This window comes from Bos grunniens, chromosome 8 (genome assembly GCF_055505025.1).
Source record: "Bos grunniens cultivar Pamir isolate PY7600 chromosome 8, Bosgru_T2T1.0, whole genome shotgun sequence".
Classification (NCBI taxonomy): Eukaryota; Metazoa; Chordata; class Mammalia; order Artiodactyla; family Bovidae; genus Bos; species Bos grunniens.
Window position 1 is genome coordinate 51,831,285 of NC_141172.1, and position 23,731 is coordinate 51,855,015.

Sequence of the window (23,731 nt, forward strand, 5' to 3'; positions counted from 1 at the left end):
GGAGAATCCCAGGGACGGAGGAGCCTGGTAGGCTGCAGTCCATGGGGTCGCTAAGAGTTGGACACGACTGAAGTGACTTAGCAGCAGCAGGTCATTAGAGGAAAAGATAAATAATAAGTGTATACAGGTGAAATAGGACTAGAAAAAGATCGCTTTCATTGGCATTTTTAAGTGGGGGCAAAAGTGTTAGTAATTAGTGGTTATCAGCATATTAAAAAAAATTAGGAACCTCGATTTTTTATTCTTTCTATTTTCCTAGAAAGTATTGAAGAAGATTGTTTAATCTCATTTTGAAAAATGAAACAAATGAACATCTTTCATTTTTGCTTAAAAGGGGAGAGGGAGAGAATCTTATATCTTCCTATTTTGTGTTTATTAGAGAAGGAGCATATTCAGCTGTTTTATACTTCTATCCACAGACACCTTATGATGATAGTACAAATTTTAAGGGAGATTCTTTCTTTGCTACTGTTTCTGACTCTTCTAATATGATCCTGTTATAATTCTTACCTAATAATCTTACTGTTTTTCATGTCCTTATGTACTCAGGTATACCTACAGAAATTATAAAATTTGATGCCAATAAATTCTACATGATAAGCATTAGTTTGGACAAGAAAGTAGGTTTTGAAAACTGTGTGCATTTAGTCACCCAGGAAAGTCTTTTGGTATATAAGATACTTGGAAAGGAGACTTAATAGTCTAATTACAGATTTCTTTCTTTAAGAAGGTAGCATTTCTGTTATTTCAATACAGATACTCATAGAATGTTTTTTTCATTCATATTAAAAATGAATATTTGCAATTGTAGAAAAACAGCTTGTGGAGAAACAGGACACTTTCACAGAAAAATTAATTACCCAGATCATAAAAAATCTTCAAGTGAAAATTTCCAACATCCATATTCGCTATGAAGATGATGTAAGTATTTTAATAGGTAATAACTGTTTTTATATTTATTTGGCTGTTTATTGACACCTGCTCTGTAGTGGTCAACATATGAGATGCTGGCAAGTGGAGGGATATAGAGCTGAACATGACATGATCTTTATTTTTTATAATTAGTTGTAATTTGCAGTCCTCAGTGCCTTGATTACACTTTTCTAAAATGTTCAAGCATCAGATAATGAAGGAAAATTTCTTTCTTATTATCACCTTTGGTAGATTTAGCAGTTACATGTTTTTAAAATACTTTATACTGTGTTTACTTCCTGGAAAAAGCAATGGTTTAGGAATCATTAGTTAGACTTAACTAATTGTTTGATTTCAAATAGATCATATATTGTATCTCAAACACATCATTGTTGGCTTCTCACAGCTCTGTTGTGAGGGTCAATCTCATTTTTAATAAACTTCTTTTTTGTAGATTGAAAAAGAGTATTTTTTTGTTCAGTTGCTAAGTCATGTCTCTTTGTGATCCCATGGACTGCGGCAACATTATATTGATACATTATTATTGTACCACACTAATACATTGGTACTTTATATGTAGTTAGGAAAAATGTAGAAATAAAAATTATTCCAGAAACTAGGAAAATGTTTATGAATGTTTGAAATAGCTTACTTACCAGAAAGTGAACTTTTTCTACAATATAAATTTTGTCCATCTACTAAAAATCTGAGTAAAATTTACTCTCCTTCCTCTTTAGGTCACAAATCGAGAAAACCCTCTGTCATTTGGTATTTCCCTTCAGAATCTCAGCATGCAGGTACTTGGTTTAAAAAAAATTTTAACCATATTTAGTTTTGTAGTATAGTTAATTAAATTACTAATAACTACTTAATGTATGCCAGCATCAGGAGTAGGTATCTATATAGAATTCATACAGAAAGTACATAGACTGGATTGAAACTGGGGGTAGGTAGTTTCATATTTAAAAAATGGTTGATAATCAAATTTAGTTTCATATGTGAGAGACTATTTGCCAATTATGATATTTCATACTTATTTTACTTTAAAAAATCCATTCTGAATTTTAAATGCATAAGTACAAAATAAAAGTAATGTTTCATTTCAAAATCTTTGATTAGTTGTGGAAAGTATACAGAATCAAATCATTTCATCATCACTATTACTAGTAATTGTGGCATACTTTCTTCCTGTTTAGTTTTTTAATTAAGAAACTTTAAAACTGTAGGAGAACATAAGAATTATGAGACACTTGCTTGTATCCAGAATGGATGATAGTTAAGTTTGTCATTTAGTTTAAATTTTAAATACTTTTAAAGAATAAGCTGTTATGAATAAAGTTTAAATTCCTTTTGTATTCTGCTCCACTCTTCTCTCCCACCCAAGAGGTAAACATCTTACATTTTTAAACTTTACACTGTATATCCATTAAAAATGTGTAGTATTTGGTAGATTTTTAAAAGTTCATGTAAATGTTACATGATTCTTCTGAGTTTCCTTTTTTGCTACACATTGTTTGTGACGTGTTTATTGCCACATGTAGTTTAATTGATTCAGTTCAGCTGCTGTATAGTATTTCATTATATGCTTTTGTTTTTTATGTTCATTCAGTTTTTGTGTATGGTTTTTAAAATTTGGATCTACCTCAAACAGGAAAAGAGAAAAGTCAAGTGAAAAGTTACTCAATAAAGTTGGGTGAGGTAAACTGTCAAATGCTATTGTAACAGTGAAAAATAAGGTTGGAAAATTAGCCATTGGATCTGGCATTGTGAAGGTGATTGGTAACAGTGTCAGCAGTGGTTTTCACCACTGGTTTTGGAGGTATTTGGAAACTTGTCCCCCACCCAAGCCATACTCAATTGCAAACTCAGGCTGAGACCCAGCTGTTTTGTTTAAAAATCCCTCCAGGTCATCCTAATTGCATGATAAAATTTGAGCACCACTGTTCCAGTCCATTTAGTTCTCTAGAAAAAATGAAAACCATCTTATAAATATAAGCATTTGATAGCAATTTATTGCTTTTAAAGTCTATAATTTTGTCAAAATAGTTTATAATCCCTGTGTAATCTGACCCTAGGTAGGACACCTGATTTTACCTCTTTTCTATGTTTTGAATATGTTCTTGGGCCGTATTGGGCTACTTCAGTTCTTTGAACATACCATACATTCAGATATCTTCCTACCATGAATCATATTCCCTACTAAATTTAGAATTGATAACTTCCATTAATGTGTCACTTAGTAGGTTATGTATCACTTTCACCATCACATACCTGAAATTGAGGCTCCTACTGTGGAGTCTTTAGTTATGGACTTTATTCTCCCAGAGTACTGCATATTTAACCTCCATAATGGCACTTAACCAGTTTGTAGTTTGCTTTCTAGTTTGTTTTTCACCAGGCAATGGGATTCTTGAATACAGAATATTCAGTTAATATTCTTTGACTAAATGTTATGTTTTCAAGGACATTTTAATGGTAGATTGGTCTAGGGCAGGATAGATTCTGTTTATCACTCTGCCATTTCACATGCAAGTGACAGTTTTTACTGCTTCTTTTTTTCCTTTTCAGACAACTGATCAATACTGGATTCCATGTTTACATGATGAAACTGAGAAATTATTTCGTAAGGTAAAATAAACAATGTTTATTTTTGACAAAACAAAAAATACTATGTTTTGTCAGTCAATGGGCTTGACAAAAGATACTTTTAAGACAAGTGATAATACATAGATAAGGATTTTTATGAATTGTATTGACTTAAGTGTTATATGACCAATTATTTGAGACTTCTGAAAAAGCATGTGCTAAAGAATCTTCATTGAAAATTAGGCTTATAATAAATTTGATTTATTTTCAGTTAATCCGATTGGATAACCTTTTTGCCTATTGGAATGTGAAGACTCAGTTGTTTTATCTTAGTAATTATGATGAATCAGTGGTAAGTAAATTTTTTTGATACGTGCATATATATCTTTGGTATCATATTTTGCATAGTTTTATTCTTTGTCATTTATCTAACATACTGTAGATAATATGTTAGTCAGTGGTCCTTTTTTTCCTAGGCAAAAATCCATTAAAATTTCCAGCAGTAGGTGAATATATATGTTTGTACATAGACATATATAAACATACCTTTTTGGTATAACTGATACGAAACATTTGTTAGTTACGTCTGCAACATAATGTTTTGATATTTGTATATATTGCAAAATGATCAACACAATAAGTCTAGTTAATCCATCACCATATGTAATTATACAGTTGTTTTTCTTGTGATAAGAACTTGCAAGATTTACTCATAACAACTTTTGAATATGCAACACAGTATTATTAATGATAGTCACCATGCTGTATAATTACATCTCCATGAGTTAATAAATATTATTTTATAACTGAAAGTTTGGACTTCTTGACTCCCTTTGTCAATTTTTTTCCCTTCCTATCAGTACCTCCCTCCCCACTTCCCTGCAACCATCGATCTGTTCTCTATGTTATTTTTTCTTCTAAATTCCACATAAAAGCAAGATATGTTTGTTTTTCTGTCTTTAAGCTATTTCACTTAGTGTAATGCCTCAAGGTCCATTTGTGTTGTCCCAATGGCAAGATTTCACTTTAGTGTGTGTGTGTGTGTATAAAACATTTTCTTCGTTCACTCTTGATGGATATTTATGTTATTTCTATATCTTGGTTATTATGAATAATGCTGCAGTGAACATGGAGTGCAGATATGCTTTCAAGTTGGATGTTTATTTTCTTCTCAGAAGTGGAGCTGTCGGGTTATATGATAGTTCCGTTTTTTAATTGTTTGAGGTCCTTCCATATTGTCCATAGGGTCTGCACCAATTTGCATCCCACCAACAGAGCAGAAGGGTTTTCTTTTCTCCACATTTTCACCAACATTTATAATTTTTTTGGTTTTTGATAATAGCTATTCTAACAAGCGTAAGGTGGTATTTCATTGTGTTTTGGTTTACATTTCTCTAATGATTAGGGATGATGAGCATCTTTCCATGTATCTGTTAGCCATCTGTACTTCTATTTTGAAATTTTTAATTGGGTTGTTTGAGTTTTTTTGCTTTTGAGTTATATGGGTTCACTATATATTTCAGATATTAGCTCCTTATCAGATATAATATTTTCATATATTTTCTTTCATCCATAGGTTTCCTTTTCGTGTATTTGATAGTTTTCTTTGCTGTGCAAAAGCTATTAATTTGATGTAGTCAGTTTGATTATTTTTGCTTTTGTTGCTTTTGCTGTTAAATCTAAAAACTTATTGCTAAAACTGATGTCAGGGAGCTTACCACCTATTTTCTTCTGGAGTTTTTATGGTTTCAGGCCTTATGTTCAAGTCTTTAATCCATTTTGAGTTATTTTCATTTATCGTGTAAGGTAGTCAGATTTCATTCTCAAATAGCTGTCAAGTTTTCTCAAAACCACTTATTGAAGAGAGTGTCCTTTTCCCATTGTATGTTCTTGACTCCTTGGTCATAAGTTGTAACTGACTCTGTATGTTGTTGTTCAGTTGCTAAGTTGTGTCTGACTCTTTGCAACTCCATGTGCTGCAGCGTGTCAGGCTTTCCTGCCCTTCACTATATCCCAGACTTTGCTCAAACTCATGTCTGTTGAATTGGTGATGCCATCCAACCATCTTATCCTCTCTTACTCACTCCTCCTCCTGCCCTCAATCTTTCCCAGCATCAGGATCTTTTCTAATGAGTCAACGTGTCACATCAGGTGACCAAAGTATTGGAGCTTCAACTTCAGCCATCAGTCCTTCCAATGAATATTCAGGGTTGATTTCCTTTAGGATTGACTGGTTTGATCTCCTTGCTGTCCAAGGGACGCTCAGGAGTCTTTTCCAGCACCACAGTTAGAAACCATCAATTCTTTAGCTTTCAGCCTTCCTTATGGTCCACCTCTCACAACTGTACATTGTGTACAACTGGGAAAACCATAGCTTTGACTATATGGACCTTTGTTGGCAAAGTGAGGTCTCTGCTTTTTAATATGCTGTCTCGGTTTGTCATGACTTTTCTTCCAAGGAGCAAGCGTCTTTTAATTTCATGGCTGCAGTCACTTTCTGCAGTGATTTTTGGACCATATATGCATGGGTTTATTTCTGAGTTGTCTGTTCTGGTCTGTTGATCTGTGTGTCTGTTTGTGTGACAGATACTAATACTGTTAGCTTTGTAATATAGTTAGATATCAGGGAAGATGACAACTCCAGCTTTGTTCTTTCTCAGGATTGCTTTGGCTATTTGGGTTCTTTTGTGGTTCCATATGAATTTTAATATTGTTTTTTCTGTGAGAAATGCTGTTGGTATTTTGATGGAGATTGCAACATATCTGCAGATTGCTTTGGGTAATATGAATCTTTAACAGTATTACTTATTCTAATTCATGAGCATGAAATATCTTTCCATTAGTTAGTGTCCTTTTTATTTTTGTTCCTCAGTGCCTTGTCGTTTTCAGGGTACAAGCCTTTTACCTCCATGGTGAAGTGTATTCTTACATTTTAATGCAATTGTAAATGGAATTGTTATTTTTTCTTTCTGATAGTTTGTTATTAGTGTACAGAAATACCACAGATTTCTGTATATTGATTTTTGTATCCTGCAACTTTAATTCATTATTAGTTTTAGCAGTTTTTGGTGGAGACTTCAGGGTTTTCCATATATTATTATGTCATTTGCAAATAGTGAAAGTTTACTTCTTCCTTTCCAACTTGTATGCTTTATTTATTTTTCTTACCTAATTTCTCTGGCTAGGACTTCTAATACTGTGTCGAATAAAAGTGGTAAAAATGAGCATCTTTGTCTTGTTCCTGATCTTAGAAGAGAAGCCTTCAGCTTTTCACCCTTGAGTATGATGATAGTTGTGGGCTTGTCATCTCTGACCTTCATTATATTGAGATATGTTACTTTTGTACCCACTTTGTTTTGTCTTAAAGAGATGTTGAATTTTATGAAATTTTGTGTATGTGCTTGTATGCAAATATATATAAATACATTCCTATCTTAATAATTTCTAGAGCCTTCTTACATAATAGTAGTTTGATGAAATAGTATTTAGTCACTTTAATATTTTCTTAGCTATACTCTCCTAAGTTTGAGTTATTTTTTAAAATTGCTTTTAAACATTTTTGCATATACTAGTATTAGCATGAATATAAGTAATATCAATTTGACTTTTAATAGAGCAGCCTGAGGAATGGCATTGTTGATGAAAATATTGTTCCAGAAGGTTATGATTTTGGTAAGTAAATTTCATAAGATAAATGTACAATTTAATCAGTATAAATTTGAAATGAATATTGTTGATGTCACTGTGGTATTTCATGTTGATTTTCTCATAAAATTAAATGTATTTCTAATATATACACAAAAGCAAAATACTTTGCTGTATCATGTGTGTTGATGATTCTCAAATATATCAGTTTAATTTTGACTTATTTCGCCTTTACCCTACTGTCATTTCTGGCTGTTTCATTCAGAGTCTGACGAAGAGACAGGAAGCACATAGTAATTTGAGAACGGAAAGTATTTATGAAGAATTACTAAATATAAGAGGGTATTAGAGTAACAAGGGATTGGCTAACAAAGTGTAGAGAGAACACTAAGGAATGCAAGAATAGTATGGGATTGGCCAAAATGTTTGTTTAAATTTTTCTGTAGCATCTTACGGAAAGATCTGAGTGAACTTTTTGGCCATCCCAATAGCTAGAAGAAACAGCCTTTACCCTGGGAGTTAGGTGGAGTGCCCAAAGAAGTGCGTCTGTCTCCTTCAACACTGAGATCTAGAACTTGTTGGAGAGGGGATTGCTGTGGGTCACTGACTGGCAGGGGAGTCCCTGATGCCCTATTGGTAAAACTTGTAAATTACCCTGAAGGAACTTTTGGGAAATTGACCCACTAGGAAGTCTTGTGGAGAGTTGTCTCCAGAAGGTACTCTACTCTAAAACCTCCTGAGCAATGTATTAAGAGAATTTGCTGGCTCTTGGGTGGTGCTGTGTGCTGCAGGAGTCTAGTGCTGAAGATATCTGTTGTGCTGCAGGACCTGGACACTGGAGAAGCCATTTTCTTTAAGAGCTGTGTATTGGAACCATGGCACAGCAAGAGTCTGCTGAATGAGCACAGTAGTACCACAAAGCATAACTCCTTCCCCCCTGCAATATCTCTCCCATGTCCTCTCAGTTCATTTTAGTCGCTCAGTCATGTCCGACTCTTTGCGACCCCATGAACTGCAGCACACCAGGCCCCCCTCTCCATCATCAACTCTCAGAGTTCACCCAAGCTCGTGTCCATCGAGTTGGTGATGCCATCCAGCCATCTCATCCTCTGTCGTCCCCTTCTCCTCCTGCCCCCAATCCCTCCCAGCATAAGGGTCTTTTCTAGTGAGTCAACTATTCGCATGAGGTGGCGAAAGTATTAGAGTTTCAGCTTTAGCATCATTCCTTCCAAAGAACACCCAGGACTGGTCTCCTTTAGAATGGACTGGTTGGATCTCCTTGCAGTCCAAGGGACTCTCAAGAGTCTTCTCCAACACCACAGTTCAAAAGCATCAATTCCTCGGCGCTCAGCTTTCGTCACAGTCCAACTCTCACATCCATACATGACCACTGGAAAAACCATAGCCTTGACTAGATGGACCTTTGTGGCAAAGTAATGTCTCTGCTTTTGAATATGCTATCTAGGTTGGTCATAACTTTCCTTCCAAGGAGTAAGCGTCTTTTGATTTCATGGCTGCAATCACCATCTGCAGTGATTTTGGAGCCCCCCAAAAATAAAGTCTGACACTGTTTCCACTGTTTCCCCACCTATTTGCCATGAAGTGATGGGACCAGATGCCATGATCTTCATTTTCTGAATGTTGAGTTTTAAGCCAACTTTTTCACTCTCCACTTTCACTTTCATCTACCTGTTTTGCCTTTTAGAGTGTGTTCCTGCTTCTTAGGGTTATTTATTTATTTTTTTTTTGAGGGGGAGTGCAGTTAGCTTGCAAAAAGCAATTGTATTTATTGTACTTGCAAAAAGCAATATGGGTTATAGATAAAGGCAAAAGACTCCTCAAGACTAAGTGATAATTCATCTGATCAAGTTATAGCAGTATGGAAATTGGAAACTGGAAAGGGTATAGAAGAAATGAAAATGAGCATTTTCAGCTTGATTCCTCTAGCACTTTGTGACTTGGAAAAAGAACTCATTATTTTAAAATAATTTTTAAAAATTTGTGTTATTTTTCAGTATTTCGCCCCATATCTGCCAATGCCAAACTTCAGATGAATCGCAGATCGGATTTTGACTTTTCTGCCCCCAAAATAGACCTGGATGTTGAGTTACATGACATAACAATTCAACTTAATAAACCACAGGTGATTTTTTTAATGAAATTTTAAATTGTAGGTTATAGTTTGATAAAAGCAGAGCTAAGATTTTAAATGTTAAGATTCATAATGGTATATAATAAACATTACCTTAAATAAGCTAGTAATTTAATTTTTATCTTTGACAATTAAACAAAAAATCTTAAAGATTTAATTTTTTCATTCTTCAGTATTTCAGTTTTATGGAACTTCTTGAATCGGTTGATATGATGACGCAAAATGTACCATATAGGAAATTCAAACCTGATGTACCTCTTCGTTACCATGCCAAAGAATGGTAATATGCTTTAAACTTTTAAAATTGAAGTATAATCGCCATAATGGTTAGATATTTGTACATACTGAGAAAGGATCACCACAATAAGTCCTTAACGTCCAGTACCACACATAGATAGCAAAACTATTTTTCTTGTTATAAGAACTTTTAATATCTGCTCTCTTAGCAACTTTCAAATATGCCATACAGTATTATAAGCTGTAGTCAAAATGCTGTACATTATATGCCCAGACTTATTTATCACTGGAAGTTTTTTGGACCCACTTCACCCATTTTACCCATCCCCCACCCACTCCTTTTGTCTCTCACCAGTCTATTCTCTGTATCTATGAGATCATTAAAAAAAAAAAAAACTTTATATAAGTGAATGCTACAGTATTTGTCTTTCTCTCACTTATTTCGTTTAGCATAATGCCCATCATCGTTCATTCATGTTGTAACAAATGCCAAGATTTTATTCCATTTTTATGGCTAAATAACATTTGCATGTGTGTGTGTGTGTTTGTATGTGTATACTTTATCCTTTCATCCATCTATGGACAGTTGGTTGTTTCCATATCTTGGCTCCTATAAACAATACTGCGGTGAACACGTGGTTGCATATATCTTTTTGAGTTAGTGTTTTCATTTTCTTCACATAAATACCCAGAAGTGGAATTGCTCAGTGAAATTTTTTTTAGCACATTATTTATTGCCCAGGGAATTTTTGCAGATACTAATGTCCGTGGCATTAATATGTCTCCAATTGTATTAAAAAATGACAGCATGAAAGTGAATTTCTTGAATTTTTAAGAATTTTAAGATACTCTCTTTAAAGGCTGATACAAGCTATATTATGATATTTGGCCTGAAACACTTGTAGTGGCTTTTGCTTATTATACTAGTAAAATTGACTTAATTATTATTAATCCTTTATTATTATAAAGGATTCTTTATAATGAATTTACAACTGGAAATACTAGCATTCTATTCATTTACTGTATTTCTGAAATTACTAAAAAAACATGTCTTTTTCAACTATGTCTTTTTTTAGTTTTCAAACTTTGGTATCAGAACACTATTATAAATCTGAAAAAATTATGGGAATCTGTAAAGTGCAGCCCCTTTTAAAAATTCTGAAGTAGTCTTATTTTTTTAGTTATTAAGGTCTTAACCTAGGTTTTCAAAGTTGCAGTTACTTTTTCAGTTGACTATTTTAATTACTATTCAGGTGGCTAAAGGGCTAGTTGCCAATTAATACTTTAATAGTTTTTTGGTAGAACTGTGTTATAACAAAATTCTGTAATTTTGCTTATTTTCATTTAGGAAAAAGATAAGGCTAAATATGTGTTCTTAATTACTAATAGGGTTGGTAAGAAGCAAATGCTAGATAATATTTTCACAGTCTCTGTATTACGTATGTTGTTAGAACAGAAGTGATGTCAGTTGTATTTCATACTGTTGGTTTGAGGGTGTTTTTAAGGGGAGAGTTTTTGTTTTTATTTTTTAACTAGGTGGGCTTATGCTATACATGGTATCCTTGAAGTAAACATTCGCCCCCACTTACGGATGTGGTCCTGGAAGCATATTAGAGAACATAGGCAAAAAATGAAGCAATATAAAGAACTGTATAAAAAAAAGCTAACAAGTAAGAAGCCATCTGGTGAACTTCTCAACTCTTTGGAGGTTAGTGTTATAAAAATTTGTTGAATATTTTGTAATACTTAAGTCCTCAGTCTTTAGTGATTAACACTTCCTACTTATTTGTTCTAATTTTGACTGGTCATTCTCTGTCTCTTTTACTTAGACTTTTTCATACTCCTTAACTTCAGTTGGATGATAGAAACTCTGGTGATCATTTGGAATTTGAGATTCTTCTCAATCTGGAGAGATTTGGGTTTATGAAAATAGTAACTTGAAGCCTCACATTATTATGACATTTATAAACTTCAGAATCCTAGAAAGTATTTGCTACATTGATTCCAGTCTTCTCTGTGTTGGTTTCAAAGCCAAATTTCCAAGCTGACATGTACAAGCATTGCTTCTCAGAATTTAAGAGAAATATCATATTGATGGATGACTTATTTTCAATTTCCCATATTTAGTGCAGCAGTTTGATAGAGCATATATGAAAATTATCTATATAAAGTTATGTAAACACATTTTATTTATATTTTTAGGATTTGGAAAAGACTTTGGATGTGTTTAATATAACTGTGGCAAGACAACAGGCGGAAGTTGAGGTAATTCCAGATTGTCTTTCAATTAGTATAAAATAAATCTATAATTTATATAGAATTTATTGGTATTGTGCTGTATTATACTATTTCCTAAAAGGGGTTCTAATTTGCTTATTTGTATTATAAGAATAGTGGCAGAAAGTGAAGAGGAACTAAAGAACTTCTTGATGAGGGTGAAAGAGAGTGAAAAAGCTGGCTTGAAACTCAACATTCAAAACACTAAAACCATAGCATCCAATCCCATCACTTCATGGCAAATAGACAGGGAAAAAGTGGAAACAGTGGCAGATTTTATTTTCTTTGGCTCCAAAATCACCAGTGATGGTGACTGCAGCTAAAAAATTAAAAGATACTTGCAGTTTGGAAGAAAAGCTATGACAAACCTAGACAGCGTATTAAAAACCAGAGACGTCAAGCTCTGCTGACAAAGGTTCACATAGTCAGAGCTATGGTTTTCCCAGTAGTCATGTATGGATGTGAGAGTTGGACCGTAAAGAAGACTGAGCACCAGATAATTTATGCTTTCTCAGTGTGGTGCTGGAGAAGACTCTTGAGAGTCTCTTGGAGAGCAAGGAGCTCAAACCAGTCGATCCTAAAGGAAATCAACCCTGAATATTCATTGGAAGGACTGATGCTAAAACTCCAATACTTGGGCCACCTGATGCAGAGAGCCAACTCATTGGAAAACACCCTGTTTGATGCTGGGAAAGACTAAGAGCTGGAGGAGAAAGGGGGAGACAAAGGATGAGATGTTTGGATGGCATCACTGATTCAGTGAACAAGAATTTGAGCAAACTCCAGGATATAGTGAAGGACAGACGGGGAAGGCTGGCACGCTGCAGTCCATGGGGTCACAGAGTCGGACATGACTTAGTGTCTGAACAAAAACACCATATTACAAGAAAATTTGATGTATTCTTTTGCGACATCTATTTAAACCATCTATTTGCCACATCTATTCAAGACAGTTTCAGTGGGGGAAAAAAGTTCTTTCTCAGTGATTGGGCTTAAAGGTGAAAAGCCAATTCCCCACCCCCCGCCCCCCGCCCATTATTATTGCTTGTAAGACCATGTGCTAATAAGTACCAGATAATTCTAAATTCTGATATTTGGCCAGTGTTACAGCTACTGTATTTTATTGTCAGTATGATTGTTGTTTATACTTATCCACTAAAGCAGATAAGTTTTGGAAATATCCTGTTTCTTTGAATTGCTAAATAAAGGATAATTTGTCATTTATTTGAAAATTTATTTATTTTAGGTAAAGAAAGCTGGATACAGGATTTTCAGAGAAGGAGCAGAAGAGTCCGAGGGCAATAAAGGATGGTTTAGCTGGATGTGGAGTTGGTCAGAATCGCATAGTAAACAACAACTAGATATTAAACCTGGAAGTACGTTCATTTCATTTACAGTAGTGCAGTTAATCATCAAGCTGTGGTAGTGTAGCTAACCATCAGGGCTTCCCTGGTGGCTCAGAGGTTAAAGCATTTGCCTGGAATGCGGGAGACCCAGGTTTGATCCCTGGGTCGGGAAGATCCCCTGAAGAAGGAAATGGCAAACCACTCTAGTACTCTTGACTGGAGAATCCCATGGAGGGAGGAGCCAAGTGTTCTCTTTCATTAAGTAGACATTGAAAGTATATATACATATGATAAGTAATTCTTACTATAAGTAAAATTACTAATAAAATTTTAAATGTATGTCAAAAATCAAAAAATTTTTAATATTTACTAATACTTTCAGAAGAGTATTATGTCTAGAAGTTTTAGTAAGTGTGTATAGCACAGTTATAAATAAAAATTTCAAAAGAGTATAAACCACTGTAAATTTTCATTGAAATTATTTCTTGGAAAGATTTTTACTTCCCAACCAAATGCTTAACATCATAACTTTGGAGGCTTAGGGGCTTAGGTTTATATCCTGGATATATCATTTATTAGCAATATGACCCTGGCAAATTTAAGCTCTCTAAAACTCAATTTTACCAACTTTAAAATGGGTAGGCATGATATTAATACTTCGTATTTTATATGCTACTTATGTTGACTAGCATCATGCCGTTAAGTACCTAATACAGGTAGCTATTTTGTGTGCTTAATACAAAACATTTAGAAATTTATATTGCTAAATTAATGTAGTTAGTCATTTATATTTTTGAAAAATAAACCTAAAATTGCCAATGCCATCTTAGCATTTGTGAATATAATTTCTTAAAGGTATTATAAAAAAGAGTAAAATTTACATTATTAAAAGCAGCTAAATTTGGATTTGGTTTTATCTTGTTACCAGTTAATAACATAAAACATTCTTTATGATTTGTAGGTCTTGAAGAAATATTGACACCTAAAGAAAAAAGTTTGCTGTATGAAGCAATTGGCTATAGTGAAACAGCAGTTGATCCAACCTTGCCAAAAACAGTAAAAATGTTTTGTTGCCTTATACCTGAGTATTTATTGATAGATTCGCCTAATTTTAATCCTTTCAGAAATACATGTTACTGACTTGTTCTGTGATCTTTGAGTCTGTAAATATTGCATTTATTTGAGTTTCCACAGTAGGAATAAAATTTTTAGTGTTACGTGGGTTTTAAAAAAATTTTATGTTATGTTTAATTTTAGTTTATGTTTAGTTTTAGTATTATGTGGTGATCCTTAAATATGTAAAGGTTGTTTTTGATGTATTTTTCTGATTTTTGGAAAGAATAAATTGTATAAGTAGGAGTATTATAGATATATAATTTTTTTTCATTTTCTTCCTCTTTATATTCTAGTTTGAAGCAATGAAGTTCTTTGTTCACTTGAAAAGTATGTCTATTATTCTAAGAGAACAACAACAAAAACCTGAACTGCTAGATATTGTAGTGGAAGAATTTAGTACTTTGATTGTGCAAAGACCAGGAGCACAAGCAGTTAAGTAAGTATTAATTTATTTTCTCTTATCTATAAGAAAAAAATTCATTGTAAGGTTGAATGTAGATTAGAGTCATATGGTATTTTGTAAAGAATACTTTGGCTTAATTTATTCTTTTGTATTTTTAGGAACTTGGTGTTTTTCATTAATATATATATTTTGTAATTATTAAAATAGCATATGTTCAATAGAAAACTTTATGCAGAGGAAACATGAAGGACATTAAAGAATAATACAAAAATGTCAGTAATCACACTATTCAAGAAGAAATAGCATTAAAAATTTTGTTTTTATCTGGGAATGTCTTTATTTTACTTCCTGTTTTAAAATTGCTTTATTGAGTTATAATTCATGTACCATACAATTCATCCATTAAATTGTATAATTTACTTTTTATCACACTGTAATGTATACAAAATTCACATTGGTTTATTCAACATTGTACAATAATTATCATTACCTAATTTCAGAACATTTTAACACCCCAAAAAGGAAATGCTAATACCCATTAGCAGTCATTCCCCATTGCTCCTTCTTTCCAGTGTAAAATTGGTAAAAGCTAATTTACTTTCTGTTTCTAAGAATTTGTTTTTTTAGGGTATTTCATATTAATTGAATCATATAATACATGGTCTTTTCTGTCAAGCTTCTTTTACTTAGCATGATATTTTCTTTTTTGTTTTTATTTTTTTATTTTTTTTTTAAATTTTTTATTTTTAAACCTTACATAATTGTATTAATTTTGCCAAATATCAAAATGAATCCGCCACAGGTGTACATGTGTTCCCCATCCTGAACCCTCTTCCCTCCTCCCTCCCCATACCATCCCTCTGGGTCGTCCCAGTGCACCAGCCCCAAGCATCCAGCATCGTGCATTGAACCTGGACTGGCATCTCGTTTCATACATGACATTTCACATGTTTCAATGCCATTCTCCCAAATCTTCCCACCCTCTCCCTCTCCCACAGAGTCCATAAGCCTGTTCTATACATCAGTGTCTCTTTTGCTGTCTCGTATACAGGGTTATCGTTACCATGTTTCTAAATTCCATATATATGCGTTAGTATACTGTATTGGTGTTTTTCCTTCTGGCTTACTTCACTCTGTATAATAGGCTCCAGTTTCATCCACCTCATTAGAACTGATTCAAATGTATTCTTTTTAATGGCTGAGTAATACTCCATTGTGTATATGTACCACAGCTTTCTTATCCATTCATCTGCTGATGGACATCTAGGTTGCTTCCATGTCCTGGCTATTATAAACAGTGCTGCGATGAACATTGGGGTACACGTGTCTCTTTCCCTTCTGGTTTCCTCAGTGTGTATGCCCAGCAGTGGGATTGCTGGATCATAAGGCAGTTCTATTTTCAGTTTTTTAAGGAATCTCCACACTGTTCTCCATAGTGGCTGTACTAGTTTGCATTCCCACCAACAGTGTAAGAGGGTTCCCTTTTCTCCACACCCTCTCCAGCATTTATTATTTGTAGACTTTTGGATCGCAGCCATTCTAACTGGTGTGAAATGGTATCTCATGGTGGTTTTGATTTGCATTTCTCTGATAATGAGTGATGTTGAGCATCTTTTCATGTGTTTGTTAGCCATCTGTATGTCTTCTTTGGAGAAATGTCTATTTAGATCTTTGGCCCATTTTTTGATTGGGTCATTTATTTTTCTGGAGTTGAGCTGTAGGAGTTGCTTGTATATTTTTGAGATTAGTTGTTTGTCGGTTGCTTCATTTGCTATTATTTTCTCCCATTCTGAAGGCTGTCTTTTCACCTTGCTAATAGTTTCCTTTGATGTGCAGAAGCTTTTAAGTTTAATTAGGTCCCATTTGTTTATTTTTGTTTTTATTTCCAATATTCTGGGAGGTGGGTCATAGAGGATCCTGCTGTGATGTATGTCAGAGAGTGTTTTGCCTATGTTCTCCTCTAGGAGTTTTATAGTTTCTGGTCTTACGTTGAGATCTTTAATCCATTTTGAGTTTATTTTTGTATATGGTGTTAGAAAGTGTTCTAGTTTCATTCTTTTACAAGTGGTTGACCAGATTTCCCAGCACCACTTGTTAAAGAGATTGTCTTTAATCCATTGTATATTCTTGCCTCCTTTGTCAAAGATAAGGTGTCCATATGTGCGTGGATTTATCTCTGGGCTTTCTATTTTGTTCCATTGATCTATATTTCTGTCTTTGTGCCAGTACCATACTGTCTTGATAACTGTGGCTTTGTAGTAGAGCCTGAAGTCAGGTAGGTTGATTCCTCCAGTTCCATTTTTCTTTCTCAAGATTGCTTTGGCTATTGGAGGTTTTTTATATTTCCATACAAATTGTGAAATTATTTGTTCTAGCTCTGTGAAGAATACTGTTGGTAGCTTGATAGGGATTGCATTGAATCTATAAATTGCTTTGGGTAGTATACTCATTTTCACTATATTGATTCTTCCAATCCATGAACATGGTATATTTCTCCATCTATTAGTGTCCTCTTTGATTTCTTTCACCAGTGTTTTATAGTTTTCTATATATAGGTCTTTAGTTTCTTTAGGTAGATATATTCCTAAGTATTTTATTCTTTCCGTTGCAATGGTGAATGGAATTGTTTCCTTAATTTCTCTTTCTGTTTTCTCATTATTAGTGTATAGGAATGCAAGGGATTTCTGTGTGTTGATTTTATATCCTGCAACTTTACTATAATCATTGATTAGTTCTAGTAATTTTCTGGTGGAGTCTTAGGGTTTTCTATGTAGAGGATCATGTCATCTGCAAATAGAGTTTTACTTCTTCTTTTCCAATTTGGATTCCTTTTATTTCTTTTTCTGCTCTGATTGCTGTGGCCAAAACTTCCAAAACTATGTTGAATAGTAATGGTGAAAGTGGGCACCCTTGTCTTGTTCCTGACTTTAGAGGAAATGCTTTCAATTTTTCACCATTGAGGATAATGTTTGCTGTGGGTTTGTCATATATAGCTTTTATTATGTTGAGGTATGTTCCTTCTATTCCTGCTTTCTGGAGAGTTCTTATCATAAATGGGTGTTGAATTTTGTCAAAGGCTTTCTCTGCATCTATTGAGATAATCATATGGTTTTTGTTTTTCAATTTGTTAATGTGGTGTATTACATTGATTGATTTGCGGATATTGAAGAATCTTTGCATCTCTGGGATAAAGCCCACTTGGTCATGATGTATGATCTTTTTAATGTGTTGTTGGATTCTGATTGCTAGAATTTTGTTTAGGATTTTTGCATCTATATTCATCAGTGATATTGGCCTGTAGTTTTCTTTTTTTGTGGGATCTTTGTCAGGTTTTGGTATTAGGGTGATGGTGGCCTCATAGAATGAGTTTGGAAGTTTACCTTCCTCTGCAATTTTCTGGAAGAGTTTGAGCAGGATAGGTGTTAGCTCTTCTCTAAATTTTTGGTTGAATTCAGCTGTGAAGCCGTCTGGACCTGGGCTTTTGTTTGCTGGAAGATTTTTGATTACAGTTTCAATTTCCGTGCTTGTGATGGGTCTGTTAAGGTTTTCTATTTCTTCCTGGTCGAGTTTTGGAAAGTTGTACTTTTCTAAGAATTTGTCCATTTCTTCCTCGTTGTCCATTTTATTGGCATATAATTGTTGATAATAGTCTCTTATGATCCTTTGTATTTCTGTGTTGTCTGTTGTGATCTCTCCATTTTCGTTTCTAATTTTATTGATTTGATTTTTCTCCCTTTGTTTCTTGATGAGTCTGGCTAATGGTTTATCAATTTTATTTATCCTTTCAAAGAACCAGCTTTTGGCTTTGTTGATTTTTGCTATGGTCTCTTTTGTTTCTTTTGCATTTATTTCTGCCCTAATTTTTAAGATTTCTTTCCTTCTACTGACCCTGGGGTTCTTCATTTCTTCCTTTTCTAGTTGCTTTAGGTGTAGAGTTAGGTTATTTATTTGACTTTTTTCTTGTTTCTTGAGGTGTGCCTGTATTGCTATGAACTTTCCCCTTAGGACTGCTTTTACTGTGTCCCACAGGTTTTGGGTTGTTGTGTTTTGATTTTCATTCGTTTCTATGCAAATTTTGATTTCTTTTTTGATTTCTTCTGTGATTTGTTGGTTATTCAGCAGGGTGTTGTTCATCCTCCATATGTTGGAATTTTTAATAGTTTTTCTCCTGTAATTGAGATCTAATCTTACTGCATTGTGGTCAGAAAAGATGCTTAGAATGATTTCTATTTTTTTGAATTTACCAAGGCTAGCTTTATGGCCCAGGATGTGATCTATCCTGGAGAAGGTTCCATGTGTGCTTGAGAAAAAGGTGAAATTCATTGTTTTGGGATGAAATGTCCTATAGATATCAATTAGGTCTAACTGGTCTATTGTATCATTTAAAGTTTGTGTTCCCTTGTTAATTTTCTGTTTAGTTGATCTATCCATAGGTGTGAGTGGGGTATTAAAGTCTCCCACTATTATTGTGTTATTGTTAATTTCTCCTTTCATACTTGTTAGCATTTGTCTTACATACTGCGGTGCTCCCATGTTGGGTGCATATATATTTATAATTGTTATATCTTCTTCTTGGATTGATCCCTTGATCATTATGTAGTGACCTTCTTTGTCTCTTTTCACAGCCTTTATTTTAAAGTCTATTTTATCTGATATGAGTATTGCTACTCCTGCTTTCTTTTGGTCCCTATTTGCATGGAAGATCTTTTTCCAGCCCTTCACTTTCAGTCTGTATGTGTCCCCTGTTTTGAGGTGGGTCTCCTGTAGACAACATATGTAGGGGTCTTGTTTTTGTATCCATTCAGCCAGTCTTTGTCTTTTGGTTGGGGCATTCAACCCATTTACGTTTAAGGTAATTACTGATAAGTATGATCCCGTTGCCATTTACTTTATTGTTTGGGGTTCGAATTTATACACCATTTTTGTGTTTCCTGTCTAGAGAATATCCTTTAGTATTTGTTGGAGAGCTGGTTTGGTGGTGCAGAATTCTCTCAGCTTTTGCTTGTCTGAGAAGCTTTTGATTTCTCCTTCATACTTGAATGAAATCCTTGCTGGGTACAATAATCTGGGCTGTAGGTTATTTTCTTTCATCATTTTAAGTATGTCTTGCCATTCCCTCCTGGCTTGAAGAGTTTCTATTGAAAGATCAGCTGTTATCCTTATGGGAATTCCCTTGTGTGTTATTTGTTGTTTTTCCCTTGCTGCTTTTAATATTTGTTCTTTGTGTTTGATCTTTGTTAATTTGATTAATATGTGTCTTGGGGTGTTTCGCCTTGGGTTTATCCTGTTTGGGATTCTCTGGGTTTCTTGGACTTGGGTGATTATTTCCTTCCCCAGTTTAGGGAAGTTTTCAACTATTATCTCCTCAAATATCTTCTCATGGTCTTTCTTTTTGTCTTCTTCTTCTGGAACCCCTATGATTCGAATGTTGTAGCGTTTAATATTGTCCTGGAGGTCTCTGAGATTGTCCTCATTTCTTTTAATTCATTTTTCTTTTATCCTCTCTGATTCATTTATTTCTGCCATTCTATCTTCTAATTCACTAATCCTATCTTCTGCCTCTGTTATTCTACAATTTGTTGCCTCCAGAGTGTTTTTAATTTCATTTATTGCATTATTCATTATATATTGACTCTTTTTTATTTCTTCTAGGTCCTTGTTAAACCTTTCTTGCATCTTCTCAATCCTTGTCTCCAAGCTATTTATCTGTGATTCCATTTTAATTTCAAGATTTTGGATCATTTTCACTGTCATTATTAGGAATTCTTTATCAGGTAGATTCCCTATCTCTTCCTCTTTTCTTTGGTTTGGTGGGCATTTATCCTGTTCCTTTATCTGCTGGCTATTCCTCTGTCTCTTCATCTTGTTTAAATTGCTGAGTTTGGGGTGTCCTTTCTGTATTCTGGCAGTTTGTGGAGTTCTCTTTATTGTGGCTTTTCCTCGCTGTGTGTGGGTTTGTACAGGTGGCTTGTCAAGGTTTCCTGGTTAGGGAAGCTTGTGTTGGTGTTCTCATGGGTGGAGCTGTATTTCTTCTCTTTGTTCAGTCGCGCTGTGGGGAGGGAGGGAGGGATGCTGCAAACAAATAACACTGGCGTGCGCTCGCAGTGCCTCAGCCACACTGGGTCTGCCCCCGCTCACGGCGCGTGTAGCCTCCCTGCCCACACTGCTCGGGCTCTAGGTTGTTCCGCCGGGAACAATCCGAGGCTGGCCCTGGGTTGCATGTACCTCCCAGGTCCAAGCCGCTCAGGTTCAGGCACTCGGGTAGTCCTCAGAGGCGCAGACTCAGTTGGGCCTGAGTTTTGTGCTCTTCCCAGGTCCGAGCAGCTCAAGTGATGAGGTGTTTGGCGAGCGCCAATGCTGCGACTTATCGCCTCCCCGCCACTCGGTTATCTGGGTGTAAAACCGGCGCACCTTCTCAGGCAGATGTTAACCGTCCAGACCCCCCAAAAGTTTTAGTTAGCAAAGAAGCCTGCTTACAGTTTTATAGATAATGTCTCTCTGGGGCTGCGATTGCCCCCTTCCGGCTCTGGCTGCCTGTCACCAGAGGGGGAAGGTCTGCAGCCGGCTATCTCTGTTCAATTCTTTGTTCCGTGCACGGGCCTGGCCGTGTCTTAGGTTGGGGCTGGCTTTTCGCGTGGTAGATATCCCACAGTCTGGTTTGCTAGCCCAAATTATTTCGCTCAGATAGTGCTCAGTGTATTCAGGCCAGATTCTTATTCTAAGCGATGCAGCCCGCGCTGCGCCTCCCTGCCCAGCCCCCGCTTGCTAATGGCGCGTGCAGGCGTCTGCGCTGCTTCTCCGCTGGGGGAGTTACCGTAGGACTCGCAATCTTGGAGTTTTAATTGTTTATTTATTTTTTCTTCCTGTTATGTTGCCCTCTGTGCTTCCAAAGCTCGGCACAGATTCGGCAGTGAGAAGGTTTCCTGGTGTTTGGAAACTTCTCTCTTTTTAAGACTCCCTTCCCGGGACGGAACTCCGTCCCTCCCTCTTTTGTCTCTTTTTTTGTCTTTTATATTTTTTCCTACCTCCTTTCGAAGAGTTGGATTGCTTTTCTGGGTGCCTGATGTCCTCTGCCGGCATTCAGAAGTTGTTTTGTGGAATTTACTCGACGTTTAAATGCTCTTTTGATGAATTTGTGGGGGAGAAAGTGTTCTCCCCATCCTACTCCTCCGCCATCTTGGCTCCTCCCCTTAGCATGATATTTTCAGGGTTCATCCACGGTATAGCATGAATTAGTACTTCACTCTTTTATTGCCTAATATTTCATTATATGAATATACCACATTTTGTTTGACTATTCATCAGATGATGGATATTTGGTTTGTATCCACTTTTGGCTGTTATGAATAATGCTGCTGTGAATATTAACGAGCAATATTTTATAAGGACAATTTTCAAATTTTCTTGGGTATTACCCAGAAGTGGAATTGTTGCCTCAAATGGTAACTGTACTTAACATTTTGAGGAACTGCCAGACTGTTATCCAAAACAACTGCATCATTTTATATTCCTACCAGCATTGTGTGAGGTTTCCACTTATCTACATCCTTTCCTACACTTCTTTGTCCTTTTTGATTATTGATTTTAGCCATCCTAATGAATGTAAAGTGGTATCTCACTGTAGTTTTGACTTGCACTTCCCTGATGGCTAATGATGTTGAGGATCTTTTCATGTGTATTGGCTGTTTCTGTATAGTTATTTTTAGAACTATTAAATTCCTTTGCCCATTTTTTCTCTTTTATTTTTTAAAAACGTACACTGAAATATAGTTGATTTACAGTGTTGTGTTCATTTCTGCTGTACAGCAAACTGACTCAGCTATACATATATATATATATCAGATCAGATCAGTCGCTCAGTCGTGTCCGACTCTTTGCGACCCCATGAATCGCAGCATGCCAGGCCTCCCTGTCCATCACTAACTCCTGGAGTTCACTCAGACTCACGTCCATCGAGTCAGTGATGCCATCCAGCCATCTCGTCCTCTGTCATCCCCTTCTCCTCCTGCTCCCAATCCCTTCCAGCATCAGAGTCTTTTCCAATGAGTCAACTCTTCGCATGAGGTGGCCACAGTACTGGAGTTTCAGCTTTAGCATCATTCCCTCCAAAGAAATCCAGGGCTGATCTTCAGAATGGACTGGTTGGATCTCCTTGCAGTCCAAGGGACTCTCAAGAGTCTTCTCCAACACCACAGTTCAAAAGCATCAATTCATCGGCGCTCAGCCTTCTTCACAGTCCAACTCTCACATCCATATATGACCACAGGAAAAACGATAGCCTTGACTAGATGGGCCTTTGTTGGCAAAGTAATGTCTCTGCTTTTCAATATGCTATCTAGGTTGGTCATCACTTTCCTTCCAAGGAGTAAGTGTCTTTTAATTTCATGGCTGCAGTCACCATCTGCAATGATTTTGGAGCCCAGAAAAATAAAGTCTGACACTGTTTCCACTGTTTTCCCATCTATTTCCCATGAAGTGATGGGACCGGATGCCATGACCTTCATTTTCTGAATGTTGAGCTTTAAGCCAACTTTTTCACTCTCCACTTTCACTTTCATCAAGAGGCTTTTGAGTTCCTCTTCACTTTCTGCCATAAGGGTGTTGTCATCTGCATATCTGAGGTTATTGATATTTCTCCCGGCAATCTTGATTCCAGTTTGTGTTTCTTCCAGTCCAGCGTTTCTCATGATGTACTCTGCATAGAAGTTAAATAAGCAGGGTGACAATATACAGCCTTGACGTACTTCTTTTCCTATTTGGAACCAGTCTGTTGTTCCATGTCCAGTTCTAACTGTTGCTTCCTGACCTGCATACAGATTTCTCAAGAGGCAGATCAGGGGGTCTGGTATTCCCATCTCTTTCAGAATTTTCCACAGTTTATTGTGATCCACACAGTCAAAGGCTTTGGCATAGTCAATAAAGCAGAAATAGATGTTTTTCTGGAACTGTCTTGCTTTTTCCATGATCCAGAGGATGTTGGCAATTTGATCTCTGGTTCCTCTGCCTTTTCTAAAACCAGCTTGAACATCAGGAAGTTCATGGTTCACATATTGCGGA

General features: G+C 35.6%; 1 protein-coding gene across 2 annotated transcripts in view; it reads left to right on the forward strand.

The window, feature by feature from the left end:
* VPS13A (vacuolar protein sorting 13 homolog A) overlaps positions 1-23,731 on the forward strand; it is a 282,305-nt gene that overhangs the window by 37,414 nt on the left and 221,160 nt on the right. For both annotated transcript variants that reach the window (XM_086415617.1, XM_086415618.1), the window contains exons 6-17: positions 812-921; positions 1,650-1,709; positions 3,481-3,540; positions 3,770-3,850; positions 7,113-7,170; positions 9,159-9,286; positions 9,469-9,575; positions 11,069-11,240; positions 11,735-11,797; positions 13,056-13,185; positions 14,117-14,211; positions 14,565-14,707. In XM_086415617.1, coding sequence (XP_086271743.1) covers positions 812-921; positions 1,650-1,709; positions 3,481-3,540; positions 3,770-3,850; positions 7,113-7,170; positions 9,159-9,286; positions 9,469-9,575; positions 11,069-11,240; positions 11,735-11,797; positions 13,056-13,185; positions 14,117-14,211; positions 14,565-14,707 — 1,207 coding nt within the window. The remainder of the gene's footprint in view (positions 1-811; positions 922-1,649; positions 1,710-3,480; positions 3,541-3,769; positions 3,851-7,112; positions 7,171-9,158; positions 9,287-9,468; positions 9,576-11,068; positions 11,241-11,734; positions 11,798-13,055; positions 13,186-14,116; positions 14,212-14,564; positions 14,708-23,731) is intronic.